This window comes from Diadema setosum, chromosome 2 (assembly GCF_964275005.1).
Source record: "Diadema setosum chromosome 2, eeDiaSeto1, whole genome shotgun sequence".
Classification (NCBI taxonomy): domain Eukaryota; kingdom Metazoa; phylum Echinodermata; class Echinoidea; order Diadematoida; family Diadematidae; genus Diadema; species Diadema setosum.
The window spans coordinates 32,342,018-32,354,875 of NC_092686.1; the positions used below are offsets into that span (position 1 = coordinate 32,342,018).

Sequence of the window (12,858 nt, forward strand, 5' to 3'; positions counted from 1 at the left end):
TCTAATCAGAGTAGACATACTAGGTTGTTAGCAGTGTAATTTTGATTTTTGAAATGTCCCCCATTTTAAAATCCTGTAATTTCCTAAGTCATTTTGACATAATTCACAATGGTTTCTAATCAAAATAGAAACACTGGAATCACTGAAATGATGTATAGATTATTGAAATGTACCTGTTTTTCAATGTTGTTTCCCTGTAATTAATCACCTTTGTTACTTTACTCTCACTCACAATGATTTCCAATTAAAATAGAAGCACCAGGATCACGGGAAATGTCATATCAATTAACAAAATGTACCCTGTTTTTCAATACTGTTTCCTGTAATTTCCTTAGCCACTTTAACTTAAGTCACAATGATTTCTAATCAAAATAGAAACACTGGGATCTCAGATTGTCTCTTGGAACATGTCTCCCCTTCTACATGAGTGAGGTTTGTTTACCCTAAACCATCAGAATTTTCATTCACAATTAGTTCTAGAACTTCATTTTTGTGTGTACTGGTATGTGTCATTCATAAGCATTGCAAATGATCTGTAGGTTATGTCTATTAATCACTTTATTTCTTTGTTCTTTTTGTAATACAGAAAATATCTCTGAATGAATAGCGTGCAGTTTGAATTTGATCTCTATGACATAAGAGAGCATAATTCTTTGGATCAAGCCAATTTCTCACGTCAAAGGAAAATTTTGCTCGCTAAGAATGGTGATGACCAGCCTCACAAGGAACTTAGCCAGCTCATTATGGCATCCTGGGGTTTGGGGTTTTTTTTTCTCACTTTTATTAATCATCATCAATATTGACAGTGTAATCTATTCATTGACCTTTTCATGAAAAACCATATGGCATTCAACCATTCTGTAGATATCAGACTAATTTCAATAATCAAAGATAACTGTTGTTAGAGCTCATTTTGCCAGTGTTTGTACAAGTTGGCCAGCCCTCTATATTACATTGCAATATTATGTGTGTGTGTGTTTGTGTTTACATGTTCACAAACAAACTAATGAGCAGTCTTGTTACTCAGGGGTAAAGAAGATCACATCACCAACAGCATTCATCATATTTCTTTTCAAGTATAATGGCCTGGAATTTGTCAAAAAATAGATAAAGAAAGAAAAATGATGCAAGCCTTAAATGTTGTGATGGCTTGCAATTGTGTACGGTAGTTTCCATTGACACCTTCACCCCCAGAATTTCATGGATGTCTATAAAATGGATACATGGAATAATGGCATGCATTCTGCTACTACATCACTCACCCAATAACCTATAGAGGAGAGTGAGAGAGAGACAGAGAGTTATGTGAGCTGGGTTTAATATAGGATCAGATGTTTGTGAGGGTTAACTATGGTCACGCTCTCATAGAGATACATACCCCAGACGGGGGATCATGTTCGCGGCACTCATTGACAAGTGCTGTTAAGCGCTAGCATGGCGGTGAATCGGAGGCCATCGCAATTTTCAGGTTTTGATTGCCAAAAATAACTGCTACATTTGCCTCCGAAATCTTTTGTTCGTAGCCGCGTGGTGCAACATGAGACCTTTGGTGCAGTGTTGTAGCTTCATATGTGTCTATATGTACAAATATGCAGGGCTCAACACTATTAAAATATTTTTCTCAGGTGACCCATTTGGGCCACTAAAATCTTTGAATTTGACATTTTGGGGACCTGAAAAAGAAATGCATTGGCCCAAAATAAAAGGAAGTTTGGTGTAGCCTTTAGAATTTTATTTTGAATATTAGCTGCTTGATCAGGCTACCAAACAGATCCTTTTTTTTTTTTTTTTTAGTTTGGTGGCCTTACTTTGAACATCAGCCTGATTTGGCCACCAAAACATAACTTTTTCTTAAAATTTGGTGGCCCGACATCAATTTTTAGTGGCCCCGGGCTACCAGGCCACCAGACCACCACTATTGTCGAGCCCCGATATATTTATATATATTATCACATACATATTAGCATGTTTTTATCTGTAGAGGACAAGAGTGCAGCGTGTTCAAGTAGAGACAATAATCCAATAGAAACTGTTGTCATGCACATCCAAGTGCAAATATGTACCTCGATGTTGATAAAGTGTTGAATTCTAACACAAGAGCATACAAAAATAGTTGAGGTAAATGAAACAAAATAGAGTGCATTAAGGTAATATTTCAATTTTCTTAGAGAAGGGGGAGGGGGTGGGTAGCAAGAGAGTGTTTAAGTATGCCTCATGATGAGAAAAATAGCAGAACAGAAGTGCCTGAGGGATGTCAACATCCACTGTGGTCCCCTCGTGTTATGGGTGCAGAGGTTGCGTGATGAAGGTGGACGAGTGAAAAGGAGTGGGATAAGGGAAAACAAAAGGGAGGGAAAGTGCAAGGGGCAAGTGAGGGGAACATGAGTTGGGTAAAGTTCAGGCAACCCTGGGGGCCCAAGGGCTCCGGCTGGTTTGGGGGGAGGGTCAGTGGGAAGAGGCGTGGGGCTCCGATTTCATATGGGCAATGAGGAGTTTGACTGTATAGGGATGTTAGGAGGAGAAGCGAAGAGGTGGGGGAGGGTTTGGGGAGCTACTTTGAGCGGGCGATGGAATGAGAATGTCAAGTTTAGGATCGGAGGTGGTAGCAAACACCCCATCATGAGTAATCAACTCCATCACCACCCCACCCATGCATAGTCTCATCTCACAAGACCCCGTCACGCCAGAATCATCCCGATGGTTATGGATCGACAAAGCCTGACCCATCATAACCATCTTTCTAAATTCAGCCTTTTTAACCATAAAGACACAAAAAGTTAAAGATCAGAAATGATCACTGATTTAAGCATCTAGGTGTTCAGAATATTCTGCTGAGGTGAAGAATTGTTGAGTTTGGTCTTGTAAAGTGGTCCTTATTTATAGACTAACTTAAGAGATGCTTGTAAAGTGAAATGACTCCTGGAGAACTTTGCTGTTCATGCACTGTCTGAAGGTCAGAGTGGGTGGTCCCATACATGTATCAATATGAAAACCTTGTTTTCCAGCTGGAAATTTATTTTCTTAAAAGACACATTCAGATTAAGAACTTAACCCATCACCCTATGTTGCATGTGCACCAAAAATTTATGAATGTTTGATTATATGTAAATAATCTGTAGAACATTTAACAAACCTGAAATGTTTCAGTATGTTTGCCATGTAACCAACTAAAAAGAATATGCTGATGTCAAAATGACTAATATTTTGATGATCATGAATTTAAAAAAAAGTTTAAGAATATGCTGATGTCAAAATGACTAATATTTTGATGATCATGGATTTTAAAAAAAGTTTAATTTCTTTTCTTTTTTGGGCAGGTATCTGAAAATATACTTGGGCTAGAAATTCTTCAAGCTTATCATCAGAAACACTATTTTCCTTAACCATCATAATACATCATTAATCCACAGGGTTACATTCAGCTCAAAAGGAATATCTGCACAGGTACACATATTGTTGTTTACTATAATGTGCAGATATTTAGTCTATTATCACTTGCTAAATATACATGGTCTCCATTTTGTTTCACCTTAGTGTATGAACTTATGTACCCATCAGTTTTATCTGTGTGTACATGTACCTTATAAACTATACAAAGACACCTTTGAAAATGTCACTTTTGCTCCATACATCATATGTATGTCACCATTGTTCACGAATCAATTATGGAATTGTGTCGATTTAGCAGTCAGTCTGTCTTTGCTGTATGAAATGTGTGTATATATGTACCTGCTATGTATTCATACAAATACATGTGTGTGTGTGTGTGTGTGTGTGTGTGTGTGTGTGTATGTGTGTGTGTGTGTGTGTGTGTGTGTGTGTGTGTGTATAGTGTGTTTTACCACACTATTTATATTTCACAATATATAAGTATATGGATATGTGAAAATACAATTATTTTCTTCAAAGTAGATTATGTATAGAAACATTTTGAATGTATGAATTCATTGTAAACATACACTGTATGTTGAATACGTTGAATATATTTTACTTATTAGAGAACAGCAAAAATTAATAGCTGCTTACGATAATGAAGGAAAAATTTTGTCCCTTGGTTTCTTGAGGATGACTCATTCAACAGACAGCTAGGAAAAGTCAAAGGTCAAATATTACAAGAGAAATATTTGAGTCCTTTTCATCTTCAATAAAGACCTGTCCACCTCTGTCATGAAATAAATCCCTTTTTAAGAGTTGCATCCCCCCTCTCTTGAATGAAAGATCATTGTAGAGTCAGCAAGTGAGGGGCATGAAAAGAGGATGCCTGCAGCGGAGTGGGGGAGTAACTAAACATGACCGCTAATCCCCCCTCTCCTCTGGGGGATGTCCCCTACCAGGACTGCCCCGATGCCTCCCTGCATGCCCGCACCAGTTGTGCTGCCAAATTCCTGTAGCTGGCCAATGTGTGTGTCAGCGGGCCTTCTGAAAATTGTCTAAAAGTTTCTAAGATTTTCTCCAGATTTCCTGCTTCTGCCAAAATTTCTTGAAATGACTTTTTTTTTCTTAAAAAAACCCCCAAAAAACTTTGTAGCAGAGAAAGATATTTCAAATATTGACTCAAACTACAGGTATACTTCCAGGCTGGAAATGAGAATATCATCAAAATTTCCTTCTTGTAGAGAGCAATGCTTCTGACAAGCAGAGCAAAATAAAACCCACAGGATGGTAAAAGTTAAGGACTAAAGAAGGGAAAGTTCAGGAATTTCATAGTTTGAGATGCTTTCCAGGAAAAGTAAATATTTATGCAATATTATGCAAATTAGTTGAGTTGCTTATGTCATCATGTCACAAGCCCCTAGATGTGCACTAAGATATAATAAAAATCATTATATTTGTAGATAGTTGAGGTAACTACAACCCCTTTATCAAAGAAGTTGACTTTTTCTGGGTCATTACAAAGGACCACTAATCATTTTAGTGTATAAGTGCAAATTTGTTCTTTTTGATTTCATTCCATGCAAGGCAATAAGAAGAAGATTGAAAAGATGCAACATTTCAAAGTCTTGTAACATCCTCATTTTGCTTTTTAAAATTTAAAATTTTGATGGAATTATTACTATTCTGTGTGTTTGATTTCACACTGCTTATGAAAGACAACTTGAACATGTGAAATTGCACATGAAGCCTTTTATATGTTTTTTTTCCTCTCCCCTATCAAAGAAGAATAAACCTTGAGGAAGTGTTGTTTGTGAATGTGATGAAATCTGGAGAACAACAAAGCTGGTGAAATTGTTGTGAAAAGTGACATAGTTATGACAGTTTGAATGATAGCATAAAGTCCTCAAACACGAATGTGAACCTTGACGTGGAAGTGCGGCTCAATGCGAGCTTGAGTTGCTTCTGTAGGACACCTCTTGTGCTGTGCACAAAGAGGTAAATAAGATATGTTTTTTTTTTTCCCTTGCATTTTCTATAACTTGCACAATTTCTTGTACGTGAAGAGATATGTATTAACTAAGCATCTTTGATAATCTTGAGCAGTGTGAAATTTGTTGAAAGTGTAAACTTTAGGACCTTTGAAACAAGTATTGTACAAGTGATGTGTATGTTTCAGTAGTGTTACAATGGTAATTCCTTTTCTTTTGCCTTTTGAACACTCAAGAAATGACTGTCAAGACATAAAATCTTAGAAGTAATTTAGTTTCTGTGTCTTTGTCATTTTACCTCAATTTGACACTTCAATTTTCTATGATCACACATTACAGTGTAGCTGGAGGTATTTTATTTTTCAAATTTCTCTTTTGCTCTCATTGTATCTTTTCATTCTTTTTGTGATGCATGGATCTTTGAAAGTTTTTCACAAGAATCACTGTATCCACATAATGTGAGAATGATGTATTCTCCTTTGTCTCCGTCTTGAAAGTGAGACTGGTAGAAATCCCCTTTATCCATTGAAAACTAGGCATAAATCCAGCTTGCTGATGTCAGTTATTTGGGGAATGTAATAATGCTAGATGTAGATGTACGTGTGTGCGAGGTGTAAGAGGGAAGGAGATATGTTCTTTTCATATCTAGAAGTAAAACATGAGAAGTCGAGGACATTGCTGTGTATGAAAGCATCTATAAAGCTGGATGTCCTGTGGTGAGTTTCAGAGATGGATGCTGCCTCGATTTTTAGTTGGGGCTAGAGTTGGGGGTAGGGATAGGGTTAGGGTTGGGGTTGGGGTTTAGGTTAGGTTGGGTTGGGTTGGGTTGGATCTTTAGTTTCTGGGTTTCTCACAGGAGACAGGGAACTGTGACCCGGAGGATGTTTGTGTGCTGTATGGGCCATTTCACTTCCCACCTTCATGCTCAAGTTCACTAACATCAACACAGACCCCCAAGCATTCAGGAAGTCCACCCAAGGGGTGGCTCTCAAACTCCCCTCCTGCTGCTACCCCTGTATGCAAGCTCGAGAGCGGCCAAACAAATATCTCGGCCTTTCGCCTGTGCGAATCCAACTGGAAAGACAATAAAGATTTAGAGTTGCTCATTCATCTACTGTGTCAGAAAACTCATTATTTTCTCCAGCTTTGAGATGGAAAAATGCAGTGCAGCTTCATGGGACCACCTGGTCATTTATGGCCATCTCCTCTGAGCACTGTTGTTCAAGTTTGAGATGAGGTGTGCGGATTGTTGGTCTCATTTGATAAGGTGTCTTTGTAGTTGCAGAAAGGGGTTGATATGAAAGACCATAATGGTTTAGGAGCCCTTATATTATATGATAAATTGTCCCCACATTTCATGATATTTTATATATCAGAAGTATGTCTCAAGCTAGATTGTAAATATGGCTCCCAGCTTAGCCATGATGAGCAACAATGTGCATATGATTTCTTTCCATTTTTCCCCCATTGTCATTGTGAAAGAATACATAGCATGTACGTGTATGTATTGTAAGTAAGTTTTAGATGGCAAAACTTCTTCAAAGCATGAAAAGATAGAGAGGATGTTTCAATCATGTGAGTCACATTTAACCCTTTGTACTTTGACTACCAATTGGCACAGACATGATGAATACATCATTTTTGCTCATGTCTTGATACCTACGCCATGTTGTTTACCTTGTGGGACAGAAGAAAGAAGGTCCTCTTCAAATTTTTCTAAGTAACCAGAAGAATGCGGAAATGGCTGTTGGAAGATCGTTTTTGATGACGATTTGAGATGTTGATCTGAGTTTTGTCACTTCTTGAGGTCAGTGCAAACTTGTGACCTCTTGTAGACTCTTCTCATAATTTTCTCCTTTCTTATTAATTTCTGGCATGAACACAGTCTAAACACAATCAGTTTCAATCACACTGTGTTAGCTCAGTTCGTCCAGGTGTGTCCTATCTTGACCAACCTCCTGCCATCTTTTACTGCCACTGAGGTATCCAAACAAGACTGGCTAAACTGCCCTCTGGGAGTTCACCCCATTGGGTTCAAAGGTCACAAGAAGGGTCATCCAGCTTTGCTTCTGACCAGAGATAGATTCAGTCTGTCAGCTCTCATCGTCTTCATTCTGTCCATTCAATTTCACATTGATACCTGGGAAAGTATGTGTGTTGGGGGTGGGGGAGGGGAGGGACCCTGTGAAACCAAAGTTGAGTAAAATGAGTGACAGCTTGCCTTGCTGTGTAATTGCCAAATTCTGATGATACTGATAGCGAGCTTTAGATGTGCAACGCAAAAGCTAAAGATGATGGCTAAAAATGGTGTTCTGCTCATGCGCGAGGCAGCTGTTTCCTTTGTTCAACCCTGGAGGCTGCGTTATCTTAGCTTTCATGTCGCATATCTGAAACTCACTAATCACTTGCAAACTGTCCCAAGAACAAGCTCAAAGTTAAGGTAATGTAAAAAGAAAGCAATTAAATGAAAGAAACAGATCATTAGATACAATGAAAGTCCAAATTCATATCTGTTTGGATGTTGGTAGGTCACACAGCTTGACATCCTGTGAATGAGAGTCTCAAAGTCATAAAACATTTCAGTCATGCGACTACAGAATCTCCTACATGGCACTCCTTGCACAGCCTTCCTGAAAATTTCTTTAGTGTTGCTTTGATGAAAGTTTTCCTTGTCTGCACCTTTCGTGTAGTGCATAAGATTGATGACATAAAGAATTGAATACAAATAAGTTTGTTCTTGAACTTCAGCATTGGAACTTTGCTTGCCCTTAAAAATGTAATGTTCTCTCAGATTTTGATTCTTTTTTGTTTTTGATTGGCAACAAGTATCTTTCTTTTACGTTGGTGATGAGTTGATTGGATTAAGACATGGAGAGAACAATTCAGGTAGTGGTTGATGTGGAGGCTGATGCTCTAGCAAGACTGAAATAGTCATGTTCATAGAATGTGAAGAATTCATGCTTCTCCCACAGATTACTATTGTGGAATTACAGGTGCGGCTGTTTAAAAGAAATGTACTGCCTCAGAATATGTTGCAGAATTACAGGTGCAGCTCTCTGAAGGAATGTACTGTCTCAGAATATGTTGTGGAATAACAGGTGCACCTTTCTGATAAAATGCACAGTCTCAGAATGTAATGGAATGTTCTTGGTTCTTGGTGGCATACCATTGTGAAACTTACACATGCAGGTGACTGAACTTGACACCTCATGTGAAAGCATGCCGTTACATTGCCAGAGCTTTGCAGAACAAGTTTTTAAGAAATTGCCCAATTTTGTGGTGATATCTCTGTTGGCGCTAAATCCAGCTTTCAGTGCTGATTACGAAACGCTTACGATTTGAGAGCGGGCTAATCTCCCCGCGGAAATAGTTTTGAAACCAATCAATTTGCATCTTTGGGGTTGGAAGGCTGTGTATTTGTTCAGTTGGAGGTGTGGCATGCGGCCGAGGTGTGAGGGGAAGTGTTTTCATTCTCGTCTGCCTCTGTCTTGGAATAATAAGGGGTCAGAGCGTGGAGTTATGGAACATGACCTTAAGGAGTTTGATGAAGAGACCCATGGATGGATGAAAGAAGGAAGGAAGGAGGGATTGATGGAAGAAATGGAGGATGAATGAGAGAAGAGATGGAACAAGAAGAGACAGGGATAAATCCCTTGAGAGTCTCCTTGAAACAGAAAGAAATCTTCACACCTTTCCTGCTTTTACATGCATACTCTGCAGTAAAGTGTAAGCCGATTTAGAGTGAGCACTGAAATGTATTCAAGGGTAGGGAATACATCACTGGCAATGAAGAAAAGCCCGCTGATGTTGTCTAACTCTAAGATTAGTCATTATGCTTTTTGTCTCATCTGTCTGGACTACTTCATCCCGATGAAGAGAAGAACTGACTTTAGCGGTGTTCCAATAATCATGTGTGCACTACTGGGAATTGATGCTTTTATTTATAGACCCAATTTTTGGAATGTTTTGCAATTTTTCCACATCTGTCCCTAAACCAGAGATATTCAGCTTCGCATACATCATCTCTCGAAACAAAGTGGGAGCAGTTAAACATTGGTTTGAAAAAGATTCGAGATGGAGCAATCATGGTTGCCGGGTGGGGCGGTCCTGATGATGCCTTCTCAAGGGATGCGGGGCGGCCGGGGATGAAAAGTGAGATGCCTTGTTCCGGACCGTGTCCTCTTCTGAGGTCACCATTTCGTGGGGGATGCCAGCGTGCTAGTGCAAGCAATTAAAGACACTGTCAGTGATGCGGTAGCTGCTCGTCCCAATGTAAGCTGCCTCGTCACAAGTTGTGGTGTTTGCTGTCATACCTGTCAGTGTTCATTTCATGTCCAAATGTTGAGGTGCAGCATCAGTACTTCTTCCTCCACCCCTCCTCCTATTCACTTTTCTCTTCAAATCCTTTGTGGTCTTCTTGCTCCGAAATGAGGGTTGATGAGTGTTTACTGGAAGTGGCATTGACAGTCGGCTTCGTGGAAGTAGGTTACAAATTATCCCCTGCGCAAACCAAACTGGTTGGAGGAGAAGGTGTTGGGGGAGTTTGTGTCGTCAAGGATAATTGAACATAATCCCGGTATACAGTTGCTATCATGTGCTGTAATGCTGCGAGAGAATGACTTTGGAGTCTGGTATGCTCTTTAATGTGTTGTCTGCTCCCAGTCTATGGGTCAATGGGTGGCCACATGTGATTATCCATGCTTCTGTTTTGCGGCAGTCTGTGATGAAGGGGTATTATGAAATTGTCACAGAATGTCAAATCAATAATAGCCAGACACGAGTGGTCATGAAAGAAAGAAGAAATGCTCCCATTCCCCCCCCCCCCCCCCATAAAAAAAAGGTCCTGGTTACAGTATTGTTTAAGAGTGGAAATTAAGAGATCAAGTCATTGATGTGACTCATAGTTTGTCTGCTCTCTTGCGCTGTGTTTGCACTTTCAATTTTAATAGATATTTTAAATATTTTAAACATTTTATACCCTTAACCTCGGAAGGAGTACCATCTCAACATGCCTTTAACATTGTCCACAATCCTTTTTGCCAGTGGGAGAGTATAGTTGATATGAGATTGGAATAATGGGGGGGGGGAGGGGGCTAATATTGCTTTTTAGCTCTCCCCTGTCAGTTGGAATGGGTTAACTATGCTCCTAAACATGAATTGGTTGGAGAGAGGTTCATATAGTTTTTTTCCTGTATTTCTGCAGAGTCTGGTATCCAACAATATACATAATTTTGTGGAATGTGTTGTAACTGCAACTTGTAAATTGTTAATTGTTCAAGACAGTCTCATCTTTCTGATATCACAGGTTGATAGTTGACTATCTAGCCATTCAGCTGTATGTCAGGAATTTAGGATAGAAGAGATAAAAATTTTTTTTCCATTTTTTTTCTCCTCGGATGGGTGTGTAAACTTGCCACTTTCTTATTTAAAATTACCTTAGGAGAAAATAGAACACTTTGTTCTGTACAGTAGGGATTGTTCAGCAGTCCATTAATACTTGACTGTGTTTCAGAAAGGATTATCATGCAATCCAAAGATATTTCATATCAGGCTTGTTCACACATACCCCAAAATAACGATTTTGCACTTCAAAAAACATTTATCTCTAATGTATGAATGGGCTTAGTATAACGATACTGTAACTTATTATAGTTTTGGTGGTGATCACAGATTAATATGGATTTTTTGTTCTTCATTTACTACTGTCTCCTTCCAGACGCAGAAGAGGATGAAGCTTCTACACAATCACAACGACGGCGAGAAATCTCCCACCCTCGAACACTCGCCCATCACTCCAGAACAGGTGAGAAATTGGCCATTATGTCTAACCATTTGTAAGGCAATTTCAGTCATCTTTTTCTGTCTCTCTCTTGACATGCGTTTATCAACTCACTTCTGGTGCAGAATTAAGGTTTCCAAACAACTTTCAGGGAGTTTTGGGCAGTTGATAAAATGCAAATCTGTTTGATTATGGGGATAGAAATTTATGCATCTCTAAAATGCCGAAATAAGTGTGATTGTTAACGCGTGTGAGCAAGAAATGTGTTTCTGTAGAGAGTTGAAAATGCAAAGTCGTATTAAAAGGCATTTATAGCTCGAACCTGCCCATGGCAACCACTGCCAACTCCACACATCTCCGCTCATCGGGTCGAACTGTGCAGTTGAGTTGCGCAGAGACAAGTCCTCCCAATTGACTCATGACGGAGATGATAAACGCAACAACTCGAGAAACACGATCTGAAAGGCATTTGCAAACGCATTTTGATAGTGGATATTGAAATGTGTTTCAAACATGGAAAAGTTAATAAATGCAGCCTTCGTTTTTCAGAGTTCATCTCAGTAAGGGAGAAAACTTTGAGTGTGAGAGATAGATATGTTTCACTTGTGGATGCATCTCTCATTCTTAGATGTATGGCCTCCTCAAATCTTTAAATATTTATTGTGCAGGTACACATATGAAAACATGTTGCTGTATAATAATGATAATATAGAGAGAGTGGGAGGGTTACAGAGTATCAAAGTGGTGATGTCACAGTCTTTTGTTACAGCTTGGGTGGAACCAGGTGCACACATGAACACTCGGGCTAGGCAAGGTTATTTAGAACCTGTTTCCATGGTGATGAATGGTTGTGACATCACACTTTTTCACTCTATTTATATCATATATATGTCCATGCATATAAGTTGTATATATAGATTTTAAAAAAAAAGGAAAGATTGAATGGCAGGAAGGAGGGGGAAAGGGTGGAGTGCTGAGGACCCAAGTGAGATTGTAAAAGGATGAAAAGAGAGAGAAAGATAAAAGGGGAGAGGGGGAGCAAGAAGGGGGAGAGGAGAGAGAAAGTGTGTGTGCCTTGAGGTGGTGGAAGTGAAGTGGTTGGGATGGGGGGAAGGAGGCATCACAATATTATGACAGACTCCCTCCCTCCATCCTGGTTGCAGGCAAGCAGCCTGCCAGCAAGTCAGTCAGCCAGCCAGCCAGGCAGGCAGCCAGCCAGCTAGCTAGGCAATGACCTCTTCCTAGCCCAGAACCTCCCTTGCATCCGGCAATATCAGCTGTTAGAAATGAAAGACTTGAAGAGGAAATCCACCCCAAAAATAATCTTAAACAAAAAAGAGAAATATAATCCCTACTGAATGATACAGAACTAAAAAAAAAGAAAAATTGAGAAGAAATAAGGAAGACATGATAGTTTGAAATTCCCCCTTTTTTTTCAGAAAACATTTTTTGATCAGTACTTTCTGAATGTTCAAATCACGACATTGACGATGTCATGCTCTGAAAATCTTTTATTTATTTCGTATACAGAAATGACAAAAATCGCATATTTCAGCTGTATGAATGTAAAACTTGCCTGAAAACCACCCAAAATAAAAGAGAACAAATGTGAACTTTGATGTTATCTTGGTAGGCCTTTACTTGTATTAGCTGAATATAACAATTTTCACGAATTTCAAATTGATATACATGAAAAATTGTGAAGGTATGACATCA

General features: G+C 39.1%; 1 protein-coding gene across 3 annotated transcripts in view; it reads left to right on the plus strand.

Annotated features, from left to right (window-relative positions):
- Positions 1 to 12,858, plus strand: part of LOC140246271 (ELKS/Rab6-interacting/CAST family member 1-like) — a 125,692-nt gene that overhangs the window by 106,776 nt on the left and 6,058 nt on the right. For all 3 annotated transcript variants that reach the window (XM_072325734.1, XM_072325733.1, XM_072325735.1), the window contains one exon: positions 11,080 to 11,166. In XM_072325734.1, the coding sequence (XP_072181835.1) occupies positions 11,080 to 11,166 (87 nt within the window). The remainder of the gene's footprint in view (positions 1 to 11,079; positions 11,167 to 12,858) is intronic.